This window comes from Convolutriloba macropyga, chromosome 4 (genome assembly GCF_964194025.1).
Source record: "Convolutriloba macropyga chromosome 4, txConMacr16.3, whole genome shotgun sequence".
Taxonomy (NCBI): Eukaryota; Metazoa; Xenacoelomorpha; order Acoela; family Convolutidae; genus Convolutriloba; species Convolutriloba macropyga.
The window spans coordinates 14,476,552-14,493,584 of NC_134471.1; the positions used below are offsets into that span (position 1 = coordinate 14,476,552).

Consider the following 17,033-nt stretch of genomic DNA (forward strand, 5'->3'; position numbering starts at 1 on the left):
AAAACACTGTAGTTGGTGAACTTAAAACAATACGAAAGCTTTTTGATACATCTTTCGGATCTTTCCCATTAGAGCCCCCCCCCCCCCCCCCCCCATAAACTTACAGCCCCCTCCCCCATAAACTTACAGCCCCCCCCCCTCCCATAAACTTACAGCCCCCTCCCCCATAAACTTACAGCCCCCCACTATGGTAATTTTACCATTATTGGGGGCTATAGGTATCTGACCACTAAGCTGGGGGGGGGGGGTTATAATGGGAAAGACCCCATCTTTCAACAAAACGTGTTGCGTTGCAAAAAGTTTGAGTGCAGTTATTCTGATACATTCTTACAGAAATGCCGTAAAATGTGTCATCTCTTTACGGCAGGTTCTTTTAATTTGACAAAATTTAGTTATAATCAGGTCTCTAAAGTTGACTTCCCACCAAATAAATTAGGCCTTGTTTTGTAGGTGTGACTGCTGATTTCCGTTGAGTTTTGATCAGCATTTCCGGTCTAGGATTGTTTGCATACTATTGAAATTCTTTGCAACAATTACGCTTGTTATAATTTTGTTGCTGTGGTGGTTTTGATTGCCAGCAGAGTCAAATTTGCATTGACTTGAGAGCGTTATTAAACTCAGCTCAGTTACTTGACCTTACAGATATTAGTTCTGTTTTACATTAAAAGTTAATGTAAGTTTTTTTTACATATTTGGTGACAGAGTCTAAAACAGGTTAATGTTCTAAAAGTTAAAAACCCGAGTCCGGATGTCAGCGCCTTTCCCATGCCATTTCAGTGCATTTTTTGCAAGAAATACGCTGAAATGCTCTAAAATTTCGTGAAAGTGCTGATACTTTAAAATTTCAGCGTACTCAGCGCATTTCTTATGACACAGATGTTAAATAATGCTCGAAAGTGCGATCTTTTCCGTCTGTGCACCCCAGAGCTTAGGAGGGCGTGAAATGGATCGTGCTCTCTGACTGGGGGATGCCAGTGTACTGACCTAGTCCAGAAATGGTCTCTTCTACATGTAAGAAAGATGGTATCTCTTCTGTTTTACGAAATTGTAAATAAGAAAATAAATAAAAATGAATAAGAATAAATTGTAAATAAGAATGTAATTGAAAACAAGAAATTGTCGTTAATAGTGAAATCCGACGCTTGAAAGCAAAATAATCGGAAGTAAAGTTAAAATCAAATTAAATAATTTATTAAAAAGCTAAACGGTTTTTAGAAAAATTTTCTGTGAATTTGAATTAAGTAACCATGCTGTCAGAGTTTTCAGTATTTTCTTATAGTGTTTTCCTCCTCCATTCTAATTGGCGGATAAAATCAAACAACTTTATGAGTATGGGCTAAGGCATTACATATAAAAATGACCAAATTTTGACAATTTCAAGTATTTTATGGCGAATTTTCTCTCTTCTTTTCTCCTCCGGACTGGGACTGGCGACTGGGTAGTAACAAACAAACAAATATTGGAGAACTACTCTGTCGGATTAAAGTTTACTGTCTTTGAAAAATGTTATCTGCTCAAATGCAACTAAATATCGTTCAGGTTCTACCCAATTTTCAAGAGAAGCTGCGTAAACATTGGTGTTTTATACCCCCCCCCCTATACGGAAACGTTGATGTTGGAGCTGAGCTTAAGAAATAACAAATTTGCGTAGGAAGTAAAAAATCAGCACAGATTCAAATCAGATCGAAATAAATGCGTAGGACGAAAACTATTACTGTACTCTATTTTTATCCGGATTATCCATCCCCCTAGCGAGAAAACTGTGTATAGCAAATCAGAAACAGCCGCGTAATCCACGTCAGCAAAAAATTGTTCACAAACTGATCAAAAATAAGAACTCATAACAACTCCAATTGTTTTGTCAGCCTAGCAACTCGAGCTAGCAAATAAAATCAGCAATAAAATTGTTCACAAACTGATCAAAAATAAGAACTCATAACAACTCCAATTGTTTTGTCAGCCTAGCAACTCGAGCTAGCAAATAAAATCAGCAATAAAATTGTTGAAATAATATAGTCTTGAGCAGTATATTTATTACGGCGTCTTGCTAAAACCAAACCCTTGAGCAGTATATTTGTTAAAATTAAACTGTGTCTTGATAACAAAAATTTGTCTTGAGCAATATTATATCAAATATTGTGTCTTGTATTGTAAATAATAATTGTAAATAAGAATGTAATTGAAAATAAGAAATTGTCGTTAATAGTGAAATCCGACGCTTGCAGGCAAAATAATCGGAAGTAAAGTTAAAATCAAATTAAATAATTTAATAAAAAGCTAAACGGTTTTTAGAAAAATTTTTTGTGAATTTGAATTAAGTAACCATGCTGTCAGAGTTTTCAGTATTTTCTTATAGTGTTTTCCTCCTCCATTCTAATTGGCGGATAAAATCAAACAACTTTATGAGTGTGGGCTAAGGCATTACATATAAAAATGACCAAATTTTGACAATTTCAAGTATTTTATGGCGAATTTTCTCTCTTCTTTTCTCCTCCGGACTGGGACTGGCGACTGGGTAGTAACAAACAAACAAATATTGGAGAACTACTCTGTCGGATTAAAGTTTACTGTGTTTGAAAAATGTTATCTGCTCAAATGCAACTAAATATAGTTCAGGTTCTACCCATTTTTCAGGAGAAGCTGCGTAAATATTGGTGTTTTATACCCCCCCTATACGGAAACGTTGATGTTGGAGCTGAGCTTAAGAAATAACAAATTTGCGTAGGAAGTAAAAAATCAGCACAGATTCAAATCAGATCGAAATAAATGCGTAGGACGAAAACTATTACTGTACTCTATTTTTATCCGGATTATCCATCCCCCTAGCGAGAAAACTGTGTATAGCAAATCAGAAACAGCCGCGTATGCCACGTCAGCAAAAAATTGTTCACAAACTGATCAAAAAGAAGAACTCATAACAACTCCAATTGTTTTGTCAGCCTAGCAACTCGAGCTAGCAAATAAAATCAGCAATAAAATTGTTCACAAACTGATCAAAAATAAGAACTCATAACAACTCCAATTGTTTTGTCAGCCTAGCAACTCGAGCTAGCAAATAAAATCAGCAACAAAATTGTTGAAACAATATAGTCTTGAGCAATATATTTGTTACGGCGTCTTGCTAAAACCAAACCCTTGAGCACTATATTTGTTAAAATTAAACTGTGTCTTGATAACAAAAATTTGTCTTGAGCAATATTATATCAAATATTGTGTCTTGTAGCGAAAACGTCTCGAGCAGTGAATTCAATTTTCTGTGTCCTGATTTCCAGTCTTCAACTCGTGAGTACTCTTCGAAAATCGCAACACACACACACACACCTAGGATTAAGTTAGAATCCAATTTTCATAACACTTCTTAGGCATATATTTTTGCCTTAGATTTGTTTCATCAAAACGATTGGACTGGTAAACATAAAGCGATCCCGTATTGTGTGATCTGTGGATCCAGTTCAACTGAGAGAAAATCCTAAACTAAGTAAGTCAAATTAGTTAATGCAACGGTAAGTACAGCAGAGCGGATATACAGTTATAAAAGCAAACTGCATCAACGAAGTATCCCAACAGATTTTGTATCCACTCAGAACGAACTGGGCGGTGTAAAACTCTCTTTGTGAAACACAAGGAGAGCAGCCGTTATATTTGGTCCGCCGACCCGGACAATGAAGAACAAACTGCTGTCCAACTCAACAAGTGAAGTGCCAAAGGCATCAACGAATAAAGCAAAACTGAACAGGCAATTCAACGACGCAAAGCCAATTAGGCAAAGTGCATTAGAAGTTAAATATCAAAGCTTAATTAATGCAAATAAACGAAAGTACTGTAGGGATTCAAGCTGCAGCCCCAAAGTACAAATGAAGTGACTCCGTCACAGAGTCAAGAAATTTTGCAAAGACAGATTAGCAACTGTAAAAAAAGACTCGACGAAAAAACTCAGGAGGGCCAGGAGCTAATCAGAAACAACGATAGATCAAGCAAACTCAAGACCATTTATCAACAGATACTGAAGCTTGACAACTCTTATTGCACTCCTTCTCGGAAGCTGGCAACTACTCTTCGTGATCCCGAATTGTTTGAACGTTACGAAGCCAAACGACTAAACTTCTTACAAACATTAAACGCAGAGTGGTTACCGTATATCCACGGAGAAACAAACATGACGGATCAACAGAATCAAACTGTTCAATTGACAAGCGATGCAGAACCAACTGCCGCGAAGATTTCACTGTCTGATGTCGGAGTTTCTCAACGAACTGTTGAAAATGGAAACCCAAACAAGGACAATGATATAAAGGCCTCCTCTGATAGACAAGCTAAAAAAGCAAAAAAACTTGCGGCTTTAGAGAAAGACTTTGCAGCAAAAATGAGGTTGAAGAAAATTGAATTCGAATTGAAAAGGGAAGAAATTGAAAAGTAGATGCAACTTTTTGAAGAAGAAGGTGCACTGAAACTGGAATACGAGAAAGAAGCTCTTGACGCAAGAGCATCAGATTCTGATAAAAGTGCAGCCCCTAGTATTCGAAGTAGATCACCATTCAATTGGAAAACCCCGAAGAACAAAGATGTTTCCGGTTAGCTCGATAACTCGGATAAATCCTCCAACTTGCACGATTATAGTTTCGAGCGTGCGAAAACCAGGATCGACAAAAATTATCCCAGGGTAAGATTCAATCGCGAAGGTGTACTTAAGTCACGGTCACCAAGTGGAGACCGTGCCAGCGCATCCTGGGAACAAGACAAGTTTAAGCGTGATAAACCAAGCAGTAGTAGTCAACTACCTAAGTTGAAGTTGAGTTCATTCGACGGAAACCCCCTAGAGTGGCCGGAGTGGTCGAATATGTTCAAAGCAACGGTTCACCATCGCGATATACCTGACTCCGAAAAAATGAGCCACTTGAAAACATTGTTGACAGGTAAAGCAAAGTCTGCTATATCAGGAATGGGCTATTCGGGAGAGTTTTACGCTCAAGCGTGGGAACTCCTGGGACGGAAGTTTGGGCGACCTTACCTAATTGTCGACGCTCAGCTTAACATATTGCGCAAACAACAACCAATTCGAATGCACGACTCAACGGCTATAATTAATTACTCAATAACAATCAGCAACCTAGTTAATGTACTGAAGCAATACAATTATGAGGGCGATCTGAGTTCAAGTTCAACACTGCAAGTGGCAATTGAAAAACTGCCCCCAAACTTGAAAGAAAAGTGGTTCTTCTTCGTTGACGAGTGTCACGAAGATAGACCCACTCTCACTCTCCATGAAAAATGGTTAGCTCGAATGGCTTTTGTCCATGAAGGAATGCCATCAACCAAGAGCGAAAGAAAGGAAGATGATCGACCAAAAGCTAACAAGGAAAAACGATTCTTGAAATTGTCAAACGTTAGTGCGAGTTCGAATGCGAACGAAACCAATCAAATGCAAAAAAGCAACTGTCCACTAGCGGATGGCACTCATAAAATATGGAACTGTCCAATATTTAAGAATATGAATGTCACCGATCGCTACGCAGCAGTTAGAAAAGAACACTTATGTTATGGTTGTCTGGGGAAAGGGCATGCAATCAAAGATTGTAAAGTCCACCCCTGCAGTATAAATGGATGTACCGAAAGGCACAACAGACTGCTACACTCAGAAAACCAAATGGATGAGGGTAGTCACGCAGTTAATGTAAGCGCAGCAACAATCAAAAAGAGTAACCAAGTTACTAGTTTTCTTCAAATAGTTCCGGTATCGGTTCAGAGCGCTGGTAACAGGTTGACTACCTACGCTTTCCTCGATAGTGGGTCAACAGGATCAAAGTGTCAAGAATCAGCTACAATCCAAAGGCACAGACGTTACCTTGAACATAGCTGGCATACATGGGACGCACGATTTGAGGACAGAGAAGGTTCCTATCACAATAAAGGGGCCACATTCAAAGGTGCATTCGATTGAAGCGTTTGCACACCCATCAATCTCGTTGGGAAACACAACATATGACTACAAGGAACTGAAGAACAAATTCAGACACTTGAATGTTCTCACTAACAGAACATTCAACCTGATGGATGTAGGCATCATACTTTGGCAAGATGCCTACGAAATTCAACGTCCATTGGACTATAAGATTGAAACATGAAGTGAGCCTTTCGCCGTCTTAACAGAATTAGGATGGGTACTCAGTGGTCCCATGACAGGCAAGAAAAGTCAAAATGTTTGTCATTTTGCCTTCACAGAAGATGTGAAAGTGGCAGAAAATATCCAATCATGGTGGGACATAGAAACTTATGCTTCCAAAATAAATGTTGTAAGTCAATCAAAGAAAGAGCAGCAAGCTCAGAAGTTTCTAGAGAACACGACAGACAAAGTTTACAGGCGAGCGGTACGAAGTGGGCATGCTCTGGAATGAACCAGAACCCAATCTTCCAAACAATTACAGCTCAGCACTTGGTGAACTCTACTCACTGGAATGAAGATTCCAACATGAACCAAATTTAAAAGAGTTGTATCAACAGTCAATTGATACAGATGTGGAAAAGGGATTTGTGAAGATCCTTGGTAAATCGGAAGTCAAAGGCACTTTCGGAGGGGAATGGTATTTGCCACACCATCCAGTACTAAACCCCAACAAACCGGGTATATTTCGCCGTGTTTGCAACGCTGCAGCAAAATACAAGGACTTATGCCTAAATGACAAGCTGTTAGCCGGATCTGGTCTACTACACGGATTGATCGGAACAATATTCAGATCTCGAGAAGGACCAATAGCCCTAACCGCAGATATTGAATCAATGTTTCTGCAAGTGCAAGTTCCTGAACGGGATAAAAGCTGCTTGAAATTCCTGTGGCGACCAACAGTGAACGAACCTGTGCAAATTTACGAGTATCAACGTCATGTTTTTTCGGAGCAAAGAGTTCACCAACATGTGCCAACTACGCTCTGAAGCGAGTAGCCATCGATAACGAGGACGAGTTCCCAATTGCAGCAAAAACAATCCAAAACAACTTCTACATGGACGATTTCATCAAGTCAGTCGAAGCACTCAGTCGGTAGCAATCAAGGTTTTCGAACAACTTCAACCTCTTCTCTCAAAAAATGGATTTGAACTGAAGAAGTGGATCACCAACAGCGACGTGGTAACCAACGCAATCCCAGAGGATTTGAGATCAATCAGCAACACAAAGCAGGTTGAAGTAGAACCCGGCAAGGAAGGTTCATCTGTGCTTGGGCTTCAGTAGAAGATTATCGATGATAGTCTACAGGTTTGTAGAGGTACAAGCAAAAAAGTTGAGACCCCAATCACCCAAAGGAAGATGTTTTCTCTAGTTTCTTCACTGTTTGATGCTCTTGGACTGTTTGCACCATTCAGTGTTCATATGAGACGACTCCTGAAAAGCATCTGGACAAAAAATGGACAACATTGGGACAAGTCAGTGGAACTTAACGGAAAAGAGGAGTTTCTGAAATGGAAAGACCAGCTCCCAGTAGTAGCAGAAACCAGCATTGATAAAAGATACTTCAGCACAGCCAAAGACAAATGGGAACTTCATGTGTTTGCCGACGCATCTAAAGACAAAATGTGCACAGTGGTATACCTACGTTCAAAACCCAAAGAATACTCAGCAGACTTAGCATTTGTAATCGGAAAGTGCAGAGTTGCACCGATGCGACTCCTTTCCATACCACGCTTGGAACTACAAGCAGCAGTGATGGCGGTGAAACTTAAAGAACAGATAGTGAAAGAACACGAAACGAAGATTCACAGTTGTAACTTTTGGTCAGACTCCACTACTGTTCTGCAGGGGATTCTCAGCTCCCACCGTAGGCAACAGGTGTTTGTCGCAAACAGAGTGGGTGAGATTTTGGACACAACTAATGTTTCACAGTGGAATCATGTGAGTGGTATTAACAATCGAGCTGACATCGGCACACGAGCGGTCATTGTTGACGAACATAAGAGAAGTGAATGGCTCACTGGGCCGGCCTGGTTGAAGCACCGAGAGAACGAATGGCCTGAACAAGTGAATTTATTATTTGCTTCAGACGAACAAAACCACCAAATGGTCTTCTTCGCAAAGATTGAGGAGAAGCTGATGATTCAGTGGGAACAATTCAGCAATTTCAATTGACTTGTAAATACAATGGCATACGTACAGTGCGTATTTAGAAAACACACACCGGCAACAAATACATTAAGTGCTGAAGAAAAAGAGGGTGCACAATCAGGCATCTTCAGACTACTGAAGCAAGAACAGTTTGCTGAAGAGATGAAATCTCTCAAGGCTGAAAATAAATTCTAAAAAACAGCAAAATCCTCCAGTTTTTTCCATTCATAGACCAGCAAGGACTTATTCGTGCTCATGGCAGAATAGGTAAAAGTCAATTGAACTTCGGAACCAAGCATCTAATACTGTTACATTGGAAGCACCATGTAGTTGAACTATTCTTGCGAAATGAACATAAGAATAGTCATCACGAAGGTACTGAACATGTCAGAAACAAAGTTCAGCAGAAATTCTGGATCCTAGGCATACGAAAGTCTTTGAGATCGATCAAAAACAAATGCATTAGATGTCGAAAGGGAAGAGCCCAAGCAAAGGCACCAGTAATGTCAGATCTACCTGAAGAACGATTAGTCGCATCAACAGTGTTCTCGAATGTGGGCGTAGACTATTTCGGACCATTCACAGTAAAGGTTGGTCGAAGAAACGAAAAGCGTTGGTGCTGTCTGTTCACATGTCTTACTGTACGTGCGATACATATAGAGATTGTACCAAAACTAGACACTGATTGTTGTCTGAACGCAATTATGCGATTCATTGCTCGAAGAGGCAAACCGGTCAAAATGATAAGCGATAACGGGACAAACTTCGTTGGAGCTGAAAAAGAACTGACAGAGTATATAGTAGCATGGAACAAGAGGCAAATTGAAGAACATCTGATTCAACAAGGTATCAGATGGAAGTTCAACCCACCTGCAGCACCACACTTTAGAGGAGTGTGGAAAAGACTGGTTAGGAATTGCAAGAAGGCAATGTATGCAGTGCTGGGCAATCGATCAGTCACGGAAGATGTTCTGTCGACCACGATGTGTCTTGTTGAACAGACGTTGAATGCTAGACCGCTGACGCCCGTCAGTTCTGATGCTAGGGATTTAGAAGCTTTTACTCCGAACCATTTCCTACTTGGCAACAAGAATCTTTGTTTACTGTATCTATCAGGTGCAAAGCAATTTGTTGATCATAGAAAGCTCTTCCGACAAACACAAGCTTACGCAGACCTCATCTGGGACAGATTCCGCAAAGAGTACTTGCCGACGTTGAGTAGTCGAAAGAAATGGCAGACCACAACGGACAGAAAACTTCAGCAGAGTGATCTTGTTTGGTTAGTGGAAGACAGTGACAAACGTGGATATTACGACATGCGGTTCCGACGGAGTGATTCGATCAGTGAAAGTCCGAACGAAAAATGAAGGTTCCGACGGAGTGATTCGATCAGTGAACGTCCGAACGAAAAATGGATACTACAAGAGACCAGTAGTGAAGCTCGCTCCAGTACTACCAACTAGCAATGATGTTTTCACGAAGGAAAAAAGGGCCGGCGATGTTGGAGCTGAGCTTAAGGAATAACAAAATTGCGTAGGAAGTAAAAAATCAGCACAGATTCACTAGATCGAAACAAATGCGTAGGACGAAAACTACTACTGTACTCTATTTTCATCAGGATTATCCATCCCCCTAGCGAGAAAACTGTGTATAGCAAATCGGAAACAGCCGCGTATGCCACGTCATTAAAAAAATTGTTAACAAACTGAACAAAAATAAGAACCCATAACAACTCCAATTGTTTTGTCAGCCAAGCAACTCGAGCTAGCAAACAAACTCAGCAATGAAATGGTTGAAATAATATAGTCTTGAGCAGTATATTTGTTACTGCGTCTTGCTAAAACCAAACCCTTGAGCAGTATATTTGTTAAAATTAAACTGTGTCTTGATAACAAAAATTTGTCTTGAGCAATATTATATCAAATATTGTGTCTTGTATCGAAAACGTCTCGAGCAGTGAATTCAATTTTCTGTGTCCTGATTTCCAGTCTTCAATTCGTGAGTACTCTGCGAAAATCGCAACACACACACACACACACACACACAACTAGGATTAAGGTAGAAACCAATTTTCATAACACTTCTTAGGCATATTTTTTTGCCTTAGATTTGTTTCATCAAAACGATTGGACTGGTAAACATAAAGAGACCCCGTATTGTGTGATTTGTGGACCCAGTTCAATTGAGAGAAAATCCTAAACTAAGTAAGTCAAATTAGTTAATGCAACGGTAAGTACAGCAGAGCGGATATACAGTTACAAAAGCAAACTGCATCAACGAAGTATCTGGACAGATTTTGTAACCACTCAGAACGAACTGGGCGGTGTAAAACTCTCTTTGTGAAACACAAGGAGAGCAGCCGTTACAGTTGATATTTATTTGAGTTTATTTCATCAACTCTGTTAACTGATTGAAGCGTTTTCTATTAGCATAAAAAACAATGAAAAAGCCATTTTTACTGGCTGAATTTTAGGACCGGGATTTTTTGCATATTTTCAGTTGAAATTGGATGTAAATTTTTGTAAGATTTGCGGAATTTTTTCCCTTTGGATACCACTTAGGTTTTGCATCCCCAATTAGAATGCACGTGCTAATAAATAACAAATCATGATGTATAAGTATTGCAAGTGAGTAAGTGGGGGTACAGACGGGAAAAATCCGATTTGCAATTTTTACGGTTGAATGCGGTAATGCGGTCCAAAATAAACTTCACTGCTGAATACTGCATATCTTAAATGTTTCACTGCAAAACTCAAAGCAAATCATACAGAAATTGACAATTGGGTAACATCTTATAAACTTCTTTTAAAAATTACCGGTCAATAAACCTTCAAAACCGGTCAAAATTGTCACTTCCCTAGACATCTTGGCTGTTTATGGTCGTTTTGATCAGCTGGAGACATTTAACAAAAATATACCGGCGATTCTTACGCAGAAGAATCTGGGCTGGGGTAGGTTCCCGTGTTGAGAAAATGCGACAAAATCGATGCAAGAAGCATCGTTGTTTGTCAATTTTTGTAAATTTCGTCGGTTTTTTTATGTAGGAAATGTCGATTGTCGTCGTTTTTGTCGGTATTTGATGTAGCAGGTATCGATTATCGTCGTTTTAGTCGGTATCGTTGGTCTCAATTTGATTTAAATACAAAAGAGGTATAGTAAAAATAAATGAGAGGTGTTGCAGTGGAGAAAAATGTGGCTAGTAATCTAGGGGTGGTAGGTTCGAGACCGGACAAGGATTGTCCATTTTGTAAGATTTTTAGAACGGCAAAAACCGACGATTCTTACTTTTAAATACCGACGAAAACCAATCAAAACAACGGAAAAAACGTAAGGGCTTTGATTAGTTTTGGCGAAATAAAACGGACGAACACCGACGATTTCTTATGTTTGAATCCGAAGAAATTCTCAGTGCGGGCTTAACAGGCGCAAAGAAACAGAAAATGTTTGGGTGAATGTAATTTGCACCAGCGGAAACGTCAGTTCTTGGCACGCACTGGTTGCATAACCGGGTGGGGGTGCTTGAAGCTGAGGGAGGTCATATAAACTGAAACAATCCTAATTTTAAAAGCTCTCAAGTCAATTTCAAAAATCACAATAACTTCCAAGAATTCAAACAGAGATCTGAATTAAAACAGTGATGGAGAAGAATAAGGCGACGTGTAAGATGGATCGAGGGACGATTCTGTTGATAGCAGCCATATCCATGGCACTTCTGGCTCTCTTCCTAATGGGAATAGGAAACGCTACCCAGCTGTTCCAATACAAGCACGGAGTGCAAAAAGATGAAATTGGGTTCTGGAGTTGGTGTCACTATCGCAATGATTTCAAGATATGCTTCACTCTCATAGGTAAACTATAAACAAGGGTGTAAGAGTGTAAAAATAATTGATATTCAAAATAAGGGTGGAAAAATAGTGTTATCTTTTATCATTCCACCCTTAGTTACACTCTTTACAAAGAGTGTACAAAGAGTTGATAAAAGGGTGTAATTAAAGTGTAATTTTTTAAAAATTACACTCTTACACTCTTCTCCCCGATAAACAACAGTGGAAAACGGATTACACCTAATCCCCGCTAATTAGGGGTGGAATAGGGGTGATAACTCGGTCCGGGGGCGTTCCTTTTTGACACTCAAACACTATAATGTAAAATATGAATGCAAAAATTAATTGTAAAGTAAGTAAGTTCACCATGAACAAATGTCTGAAATGTTCTCTCAGCAAATGTTTTTACAACATTTTTTTTCTGCAAAGCCGTTTTTCAATACAAAGCCCCTTTTAGTACAAAAACATTGTTTGTTGAAGACATAAACGTATTGTAAAATATTTTTAATCATTGTCCCATTCCCCAAAACCTAAAGTGCTTCCTCTAATTACAAATTGTAATGCTCGATAGAAAATAACCCCCCAAACTCTATACTTTTACTAAACATTAGCCCCCGTATGATTTATTTACGGTAATGTGGTAATGGGGGTTAACTTGGGCGCTTTACGGTAATGTGGTAATGGGGGTTAACTTGGGCGCTTTACGGTAATGTGGTAATGGGGGTTAACTTGGGCGCTTTACGGTAATGTGGTAATGGGGGTTAACTTGGGCGCTTTACGGTAATGTGGTAATGGGGGTTAACTTGGGCGCTTTACGGTAATGTGGTAATGGGGGTTAACTTGGGCGCTTTACGGTAATGTGGTAATTAGAGGACGCACTATAGGTTTTGGGGGCACGGGACAATGATTAAAAATATTTTACAATACGTTTATGTCTTCAACAAACAATGTTTTTGTAGTAAAAGGGGCTTTGTACTGGAAAACGGCTTTGCAGAAAAAAATTGTATTAAAAAACATTTGCTGAGAAAACATTTCCGGCATTCGTTTGGGAAAGACGCGAAACGTAGCAATAGTTTTAATGAACCAACTATCTATACGCGGACCAGCAAGCCAGAATTTAGCAGATGATTTAGTTTTTGCTCGACTCATCTGGAAGATGGTCATTCTAGTCGAGCAATACGGAAGTGTTTCCCAGTGCTCGGTTTTCTCAGATCTTGGCAAGATCTTGAATACTTTTTAATGTCAATATTGCTTTTTCCGAAGAACCAAAAAGACACTAAAACAATCAAAGTAGTGCAGGTACAATAATTTCTGTGCCGCATATTGGTGAGAAACTTTTGGAGGTCATTACAATTGTTTCCTTGTCAAAACATTAATCTTCCCGAGCAGACAACAATTTCTTATCAAAATTTTGAGTATTAGTAACCCTTTACCAGTTTATTAATTTCCAGTAAGGATATTATCTATTGAATTTAAACAATTGACATCACCCGCTCAGCTCCAGTAATATGCTTGTCGATGAAAGTAACAGAAAACGGATTTTAAATTTATCAAGAATTTTTTGCAGGAAAAAAAGAAGAACTACGTATCACCTTCATTTTTTTTGGAAAGACATCTTGCAAGACAATAGATCTTTTTTTAATCGGGCTTTTTCGAGGTTTTGATTTAAGAAAAAGAGAAAAAAACCCATTTCTTGCTCTACTTAAAAGAGTTCCATTCCACCCGGAATCTTTTTGTTCCAGACATGTCCGATTATCGATATGGCAGTGACAAATCGGTGACATGGTTCATATCTGACCTCACTGCAGCCGGAGTGTTTCTGGTTCTGGCGATGATGGTGACAATTATTGTCATTGTGATGATTCTTTTGCACTTTGTGGGTGTGATTGATGTTCTGCTGGCTCGCCCTCTCGTCATTACAAATATATGCTTGCCTGGTTTTGCCCGTTAGCATCATAAACCTTATTTTTATATCCCGGCGGGTTGAGTTTATACTGTAATTCAAACAAACCGTAATCTCTCAACCTAAAATGAAAACAGATTATCTTGCAACTGCTGAGGAAGCTAGTTGTGCTTGCTAATAGCGAGGCCGAATCATAAGACGACAAAAACATCAAATGCGGAATACGGAGAGAACACAAGATTCACATAAATTTTATCGAAGACAGTGTTGAATCATTAAAACTATAAAACATTGAAAACCACTAAAATTTAAATCGGCAGAAAACGTTTGAATTTTCCGTTGGCGTCTCCGTTGATTTTAAATGTCTTCCTTGTAAAGGGTCTTTACGCAAAAGCTTTAAAAAATCTTCTGAAAACGCATTTTAAGCTCTAAAGACGTCTATCAAAAATTAACCAACATTGCAAATATTGTTTGGATCTACAAGAAAATGACCTGCTCTGTCAATAAAGAGACTAAGTTACTTGTTGACAACAAGTAGAACAAAATTTTTGAAATTGTAATTCCAGAACACTCCTGTGGGAAACAAAAGTAGAACTAGTCTCTTGGGAGGTTTCAAATGTTGTGACAGCAGATATTGCGTCTCTTTTTCCGGCATAAATTAAAGTGGTATAAAAAGCGTATTTGGAGCTATTTTTGATTAAAGAAGTCTGAAATTCAAAAAAATTACCAGATTTTATCCAAAAGACTCGGATAAAACCAATCGAAAAGCCTCCTCTAACCTTAAAAGTAAAACGAATGACATTGTTGTTAACAATTTCACCAATTTTGAGCAAAATTAACAAAAATTTGGTCAAAAAGTAAGAAAAATGTGAACAAAAACATCGGAATTCCGACTGCTATTCGCAAAACATTAAAACTCGATAACTCCCTTCAAAAAGTAATATTTAAAAAATACTTTCATTTCTATACGCTACACTGGAAAGGCTTTCTAATGATACCAGTCTCAACTGTCTACGATGAATATATCGATCGGGCAAAATTGACTGAACAAAAAAACCCATTTGAATGGGTATTTCCTCCCCCCACAAATGGCCCAAACAACAATATCAAAAGGCTTAAAAAACCTGTAATTGTCAATTATTTTTAAAAAATTTGTGCTAAGTGTTCAAACATTCTTCTCTGGGGTGCTTCAAAACTGCTACTATTTAATGCCAAATGAGCAATTATTACTATTGTTACGGGTTTGTGACTTCTTTTGTTTATGATTGTATTAACTTGTTAATCAAAACAATATCGTGATTAGACTTGGAGCTAGTATTCTGGTTGGATTGAGAATTTTCTAGTCCAAACAACGAAATTATTTACGCCTTCAGTTTAAACTTGCAACAAGAATTTCCAGATGAGAAGTAAGGTAAGTTGAGATCATATTTCGAATAAAACTGTTCTAAACCAAATCCTTACAAGGAGGCCCGTTAATGTGCGTTCGCACATGATGTTCCGACCCGCCCTCATCTACGTTTTTGACTTATATGTCATTTGACTTACATTTTTGCAAAGAATAGATGTTTGAGTTTTAAAAAATCGTTACAGTACCAAACTAATAACTGAACTTCAAAATGCCATGACTCATTACAATGAGACCTGCCATTGACCGGTCTACGAGACAAAAAAAACAACAACAACTACTATAGAAAATAAAAACTAAAACCTCTTGGCACGGCAAAAACTCAATATCTTAATTAAAATGCACCTATTAACAACGTCAAATTATAACCCTTACTACACAAATTTACTTTTTTTCTAATTACACATCAGATGGGACTTTTTTAGTTGGACTAGGTAAAAAGTCGACACAAAAGTGAATAATGAGGCGAAATTCATAAATCAATCAGCATTTTTAAACCAAATAATTTCAAAATTCTTCAAAAATAATTAGCTTTTAACTAAATAAGTTTTGATAAATTTACTAAAAAGTCATAATGAAACCAAAAAGAACTGTCTCTCGTTATACTAAGCCACAGGATTGAACCAATGATGCAGAAAAACTCAAAAAAATACGAACAAAAATTACAAACATTGCGAAAACACAAATTAGTGAAGCCATTAAAATTATTAGCTATTATCTGAATGTTATGTATTTTTTTCAATTTCCTTTTAACTAATTCAGTTGAAGTTATACTGATTGAAAGAATAAGTTCAATTTGAAAATCATTGGGTTCTGTTATTACGCGATTGTGCTAAATGAAGAGAAAAAGAAACAAAAATATACCACTCACATAACTTTTTATGAAAACGAATATCGTGCGACAAACAACACATCAGTTACATCATGATACCAATAAGCATGTTAATTTTTAAAATACAAGAAATTGAATGAGACCTCTCAGTGAGAAGAATAAGTTACAAATTGGCGAAAATAACAAAGAAAGCTGACAAAATTGAAAAATCCTCGAACATATAAAAAAAATTGATTAATATCATAAACTTTGAGACTATTCGCAATAAACTGACGGTTTCGGGTTACATCATTCATTCGGTCCTCTATTAAAAATTTGTGGGCTGGTCAACATTCTACGGCTACCTAAAGAATAGTAAAAAAGCAAAAACAGCAAATTCAAAAAAAATAAGCGAGAAAAGAGCATTGAAAAATACACGTTTCATTAAAAATTTTTCTATAAACTTTCTAACAGCACTGCAAATCTTTATAATTTGTTGACTCCAATAAACCAATAAAGCTGAACAAATAGGATTGAAACCACGAAATTTTTGAGAAAACCCGTAGTATCAACGCTATTGGATACAATAGCTTTAAACGGAAGCTAATGAATACGCAAAGTTACGCCACGATGAGTAACAAAGATGTCTGTCATTCGTAGGTAGTCAATAGGTCCTTAAACTTGAAAATAACAATAAATACAGTCAAAATCCATAATTTAAGTAGAAAAGTGCGAGAAGAAAGTGTCGAAGCCAATTAATCCATTAAGATTTTCTCTGAAGACTTTTTGTATGATCCATTCAACGTCATCTCTAAGCCAATTCAACCACCAATAGTAGAATTATGTGGTAAGTTTCCAAAAGGAACCAAAAAATAACGAAAATGATATCCAAAAATTAATTTAAAGAAATTGAAAACTCCTGCATCGAAGTCATAACACCAATAGTTAGAAGATAAAACCGTTAACTAGACTAATTTGGTTGAAGTAGAAAAAAATGAAAC

At 37.8% G+C, this 17,033-nt stretch overlaps 1 protein-coding gene across 2 annotated transcripts in view; it reads left to right on the forward strand.

The window, feature by feature from the left end:
• Positions 1–447: 447 nt before the first annotated feature.
• LOC142338273 (uncharacterized) overlaps positions 448–17,033 on the forward strand; it is a 114,695-nt gene continuing 98,109 nt past the window's right edge. The window contains exons 1-3 of one of the 2 annotated variants that reach the window (XM_075387949.1): positions 448–607; positions 11,696–11,937; positions 13,656–13,859. In XM_075387949.1, the coding sequence (XP_075244064.1) occupies positions 11,727–11,937; positions 13,656–13,859 (415 nt within the window). In that variant the 5' untranslated portion in view covers positions 448–607; positions 11,696–11,726. The remainder of the gene's footprint in view (positions 608–11,695; positions 11,938–13,655; positions 13,860–17,033) is intronic. The other variant, XM_075387950.1, reaches the window with a different exon arrangement.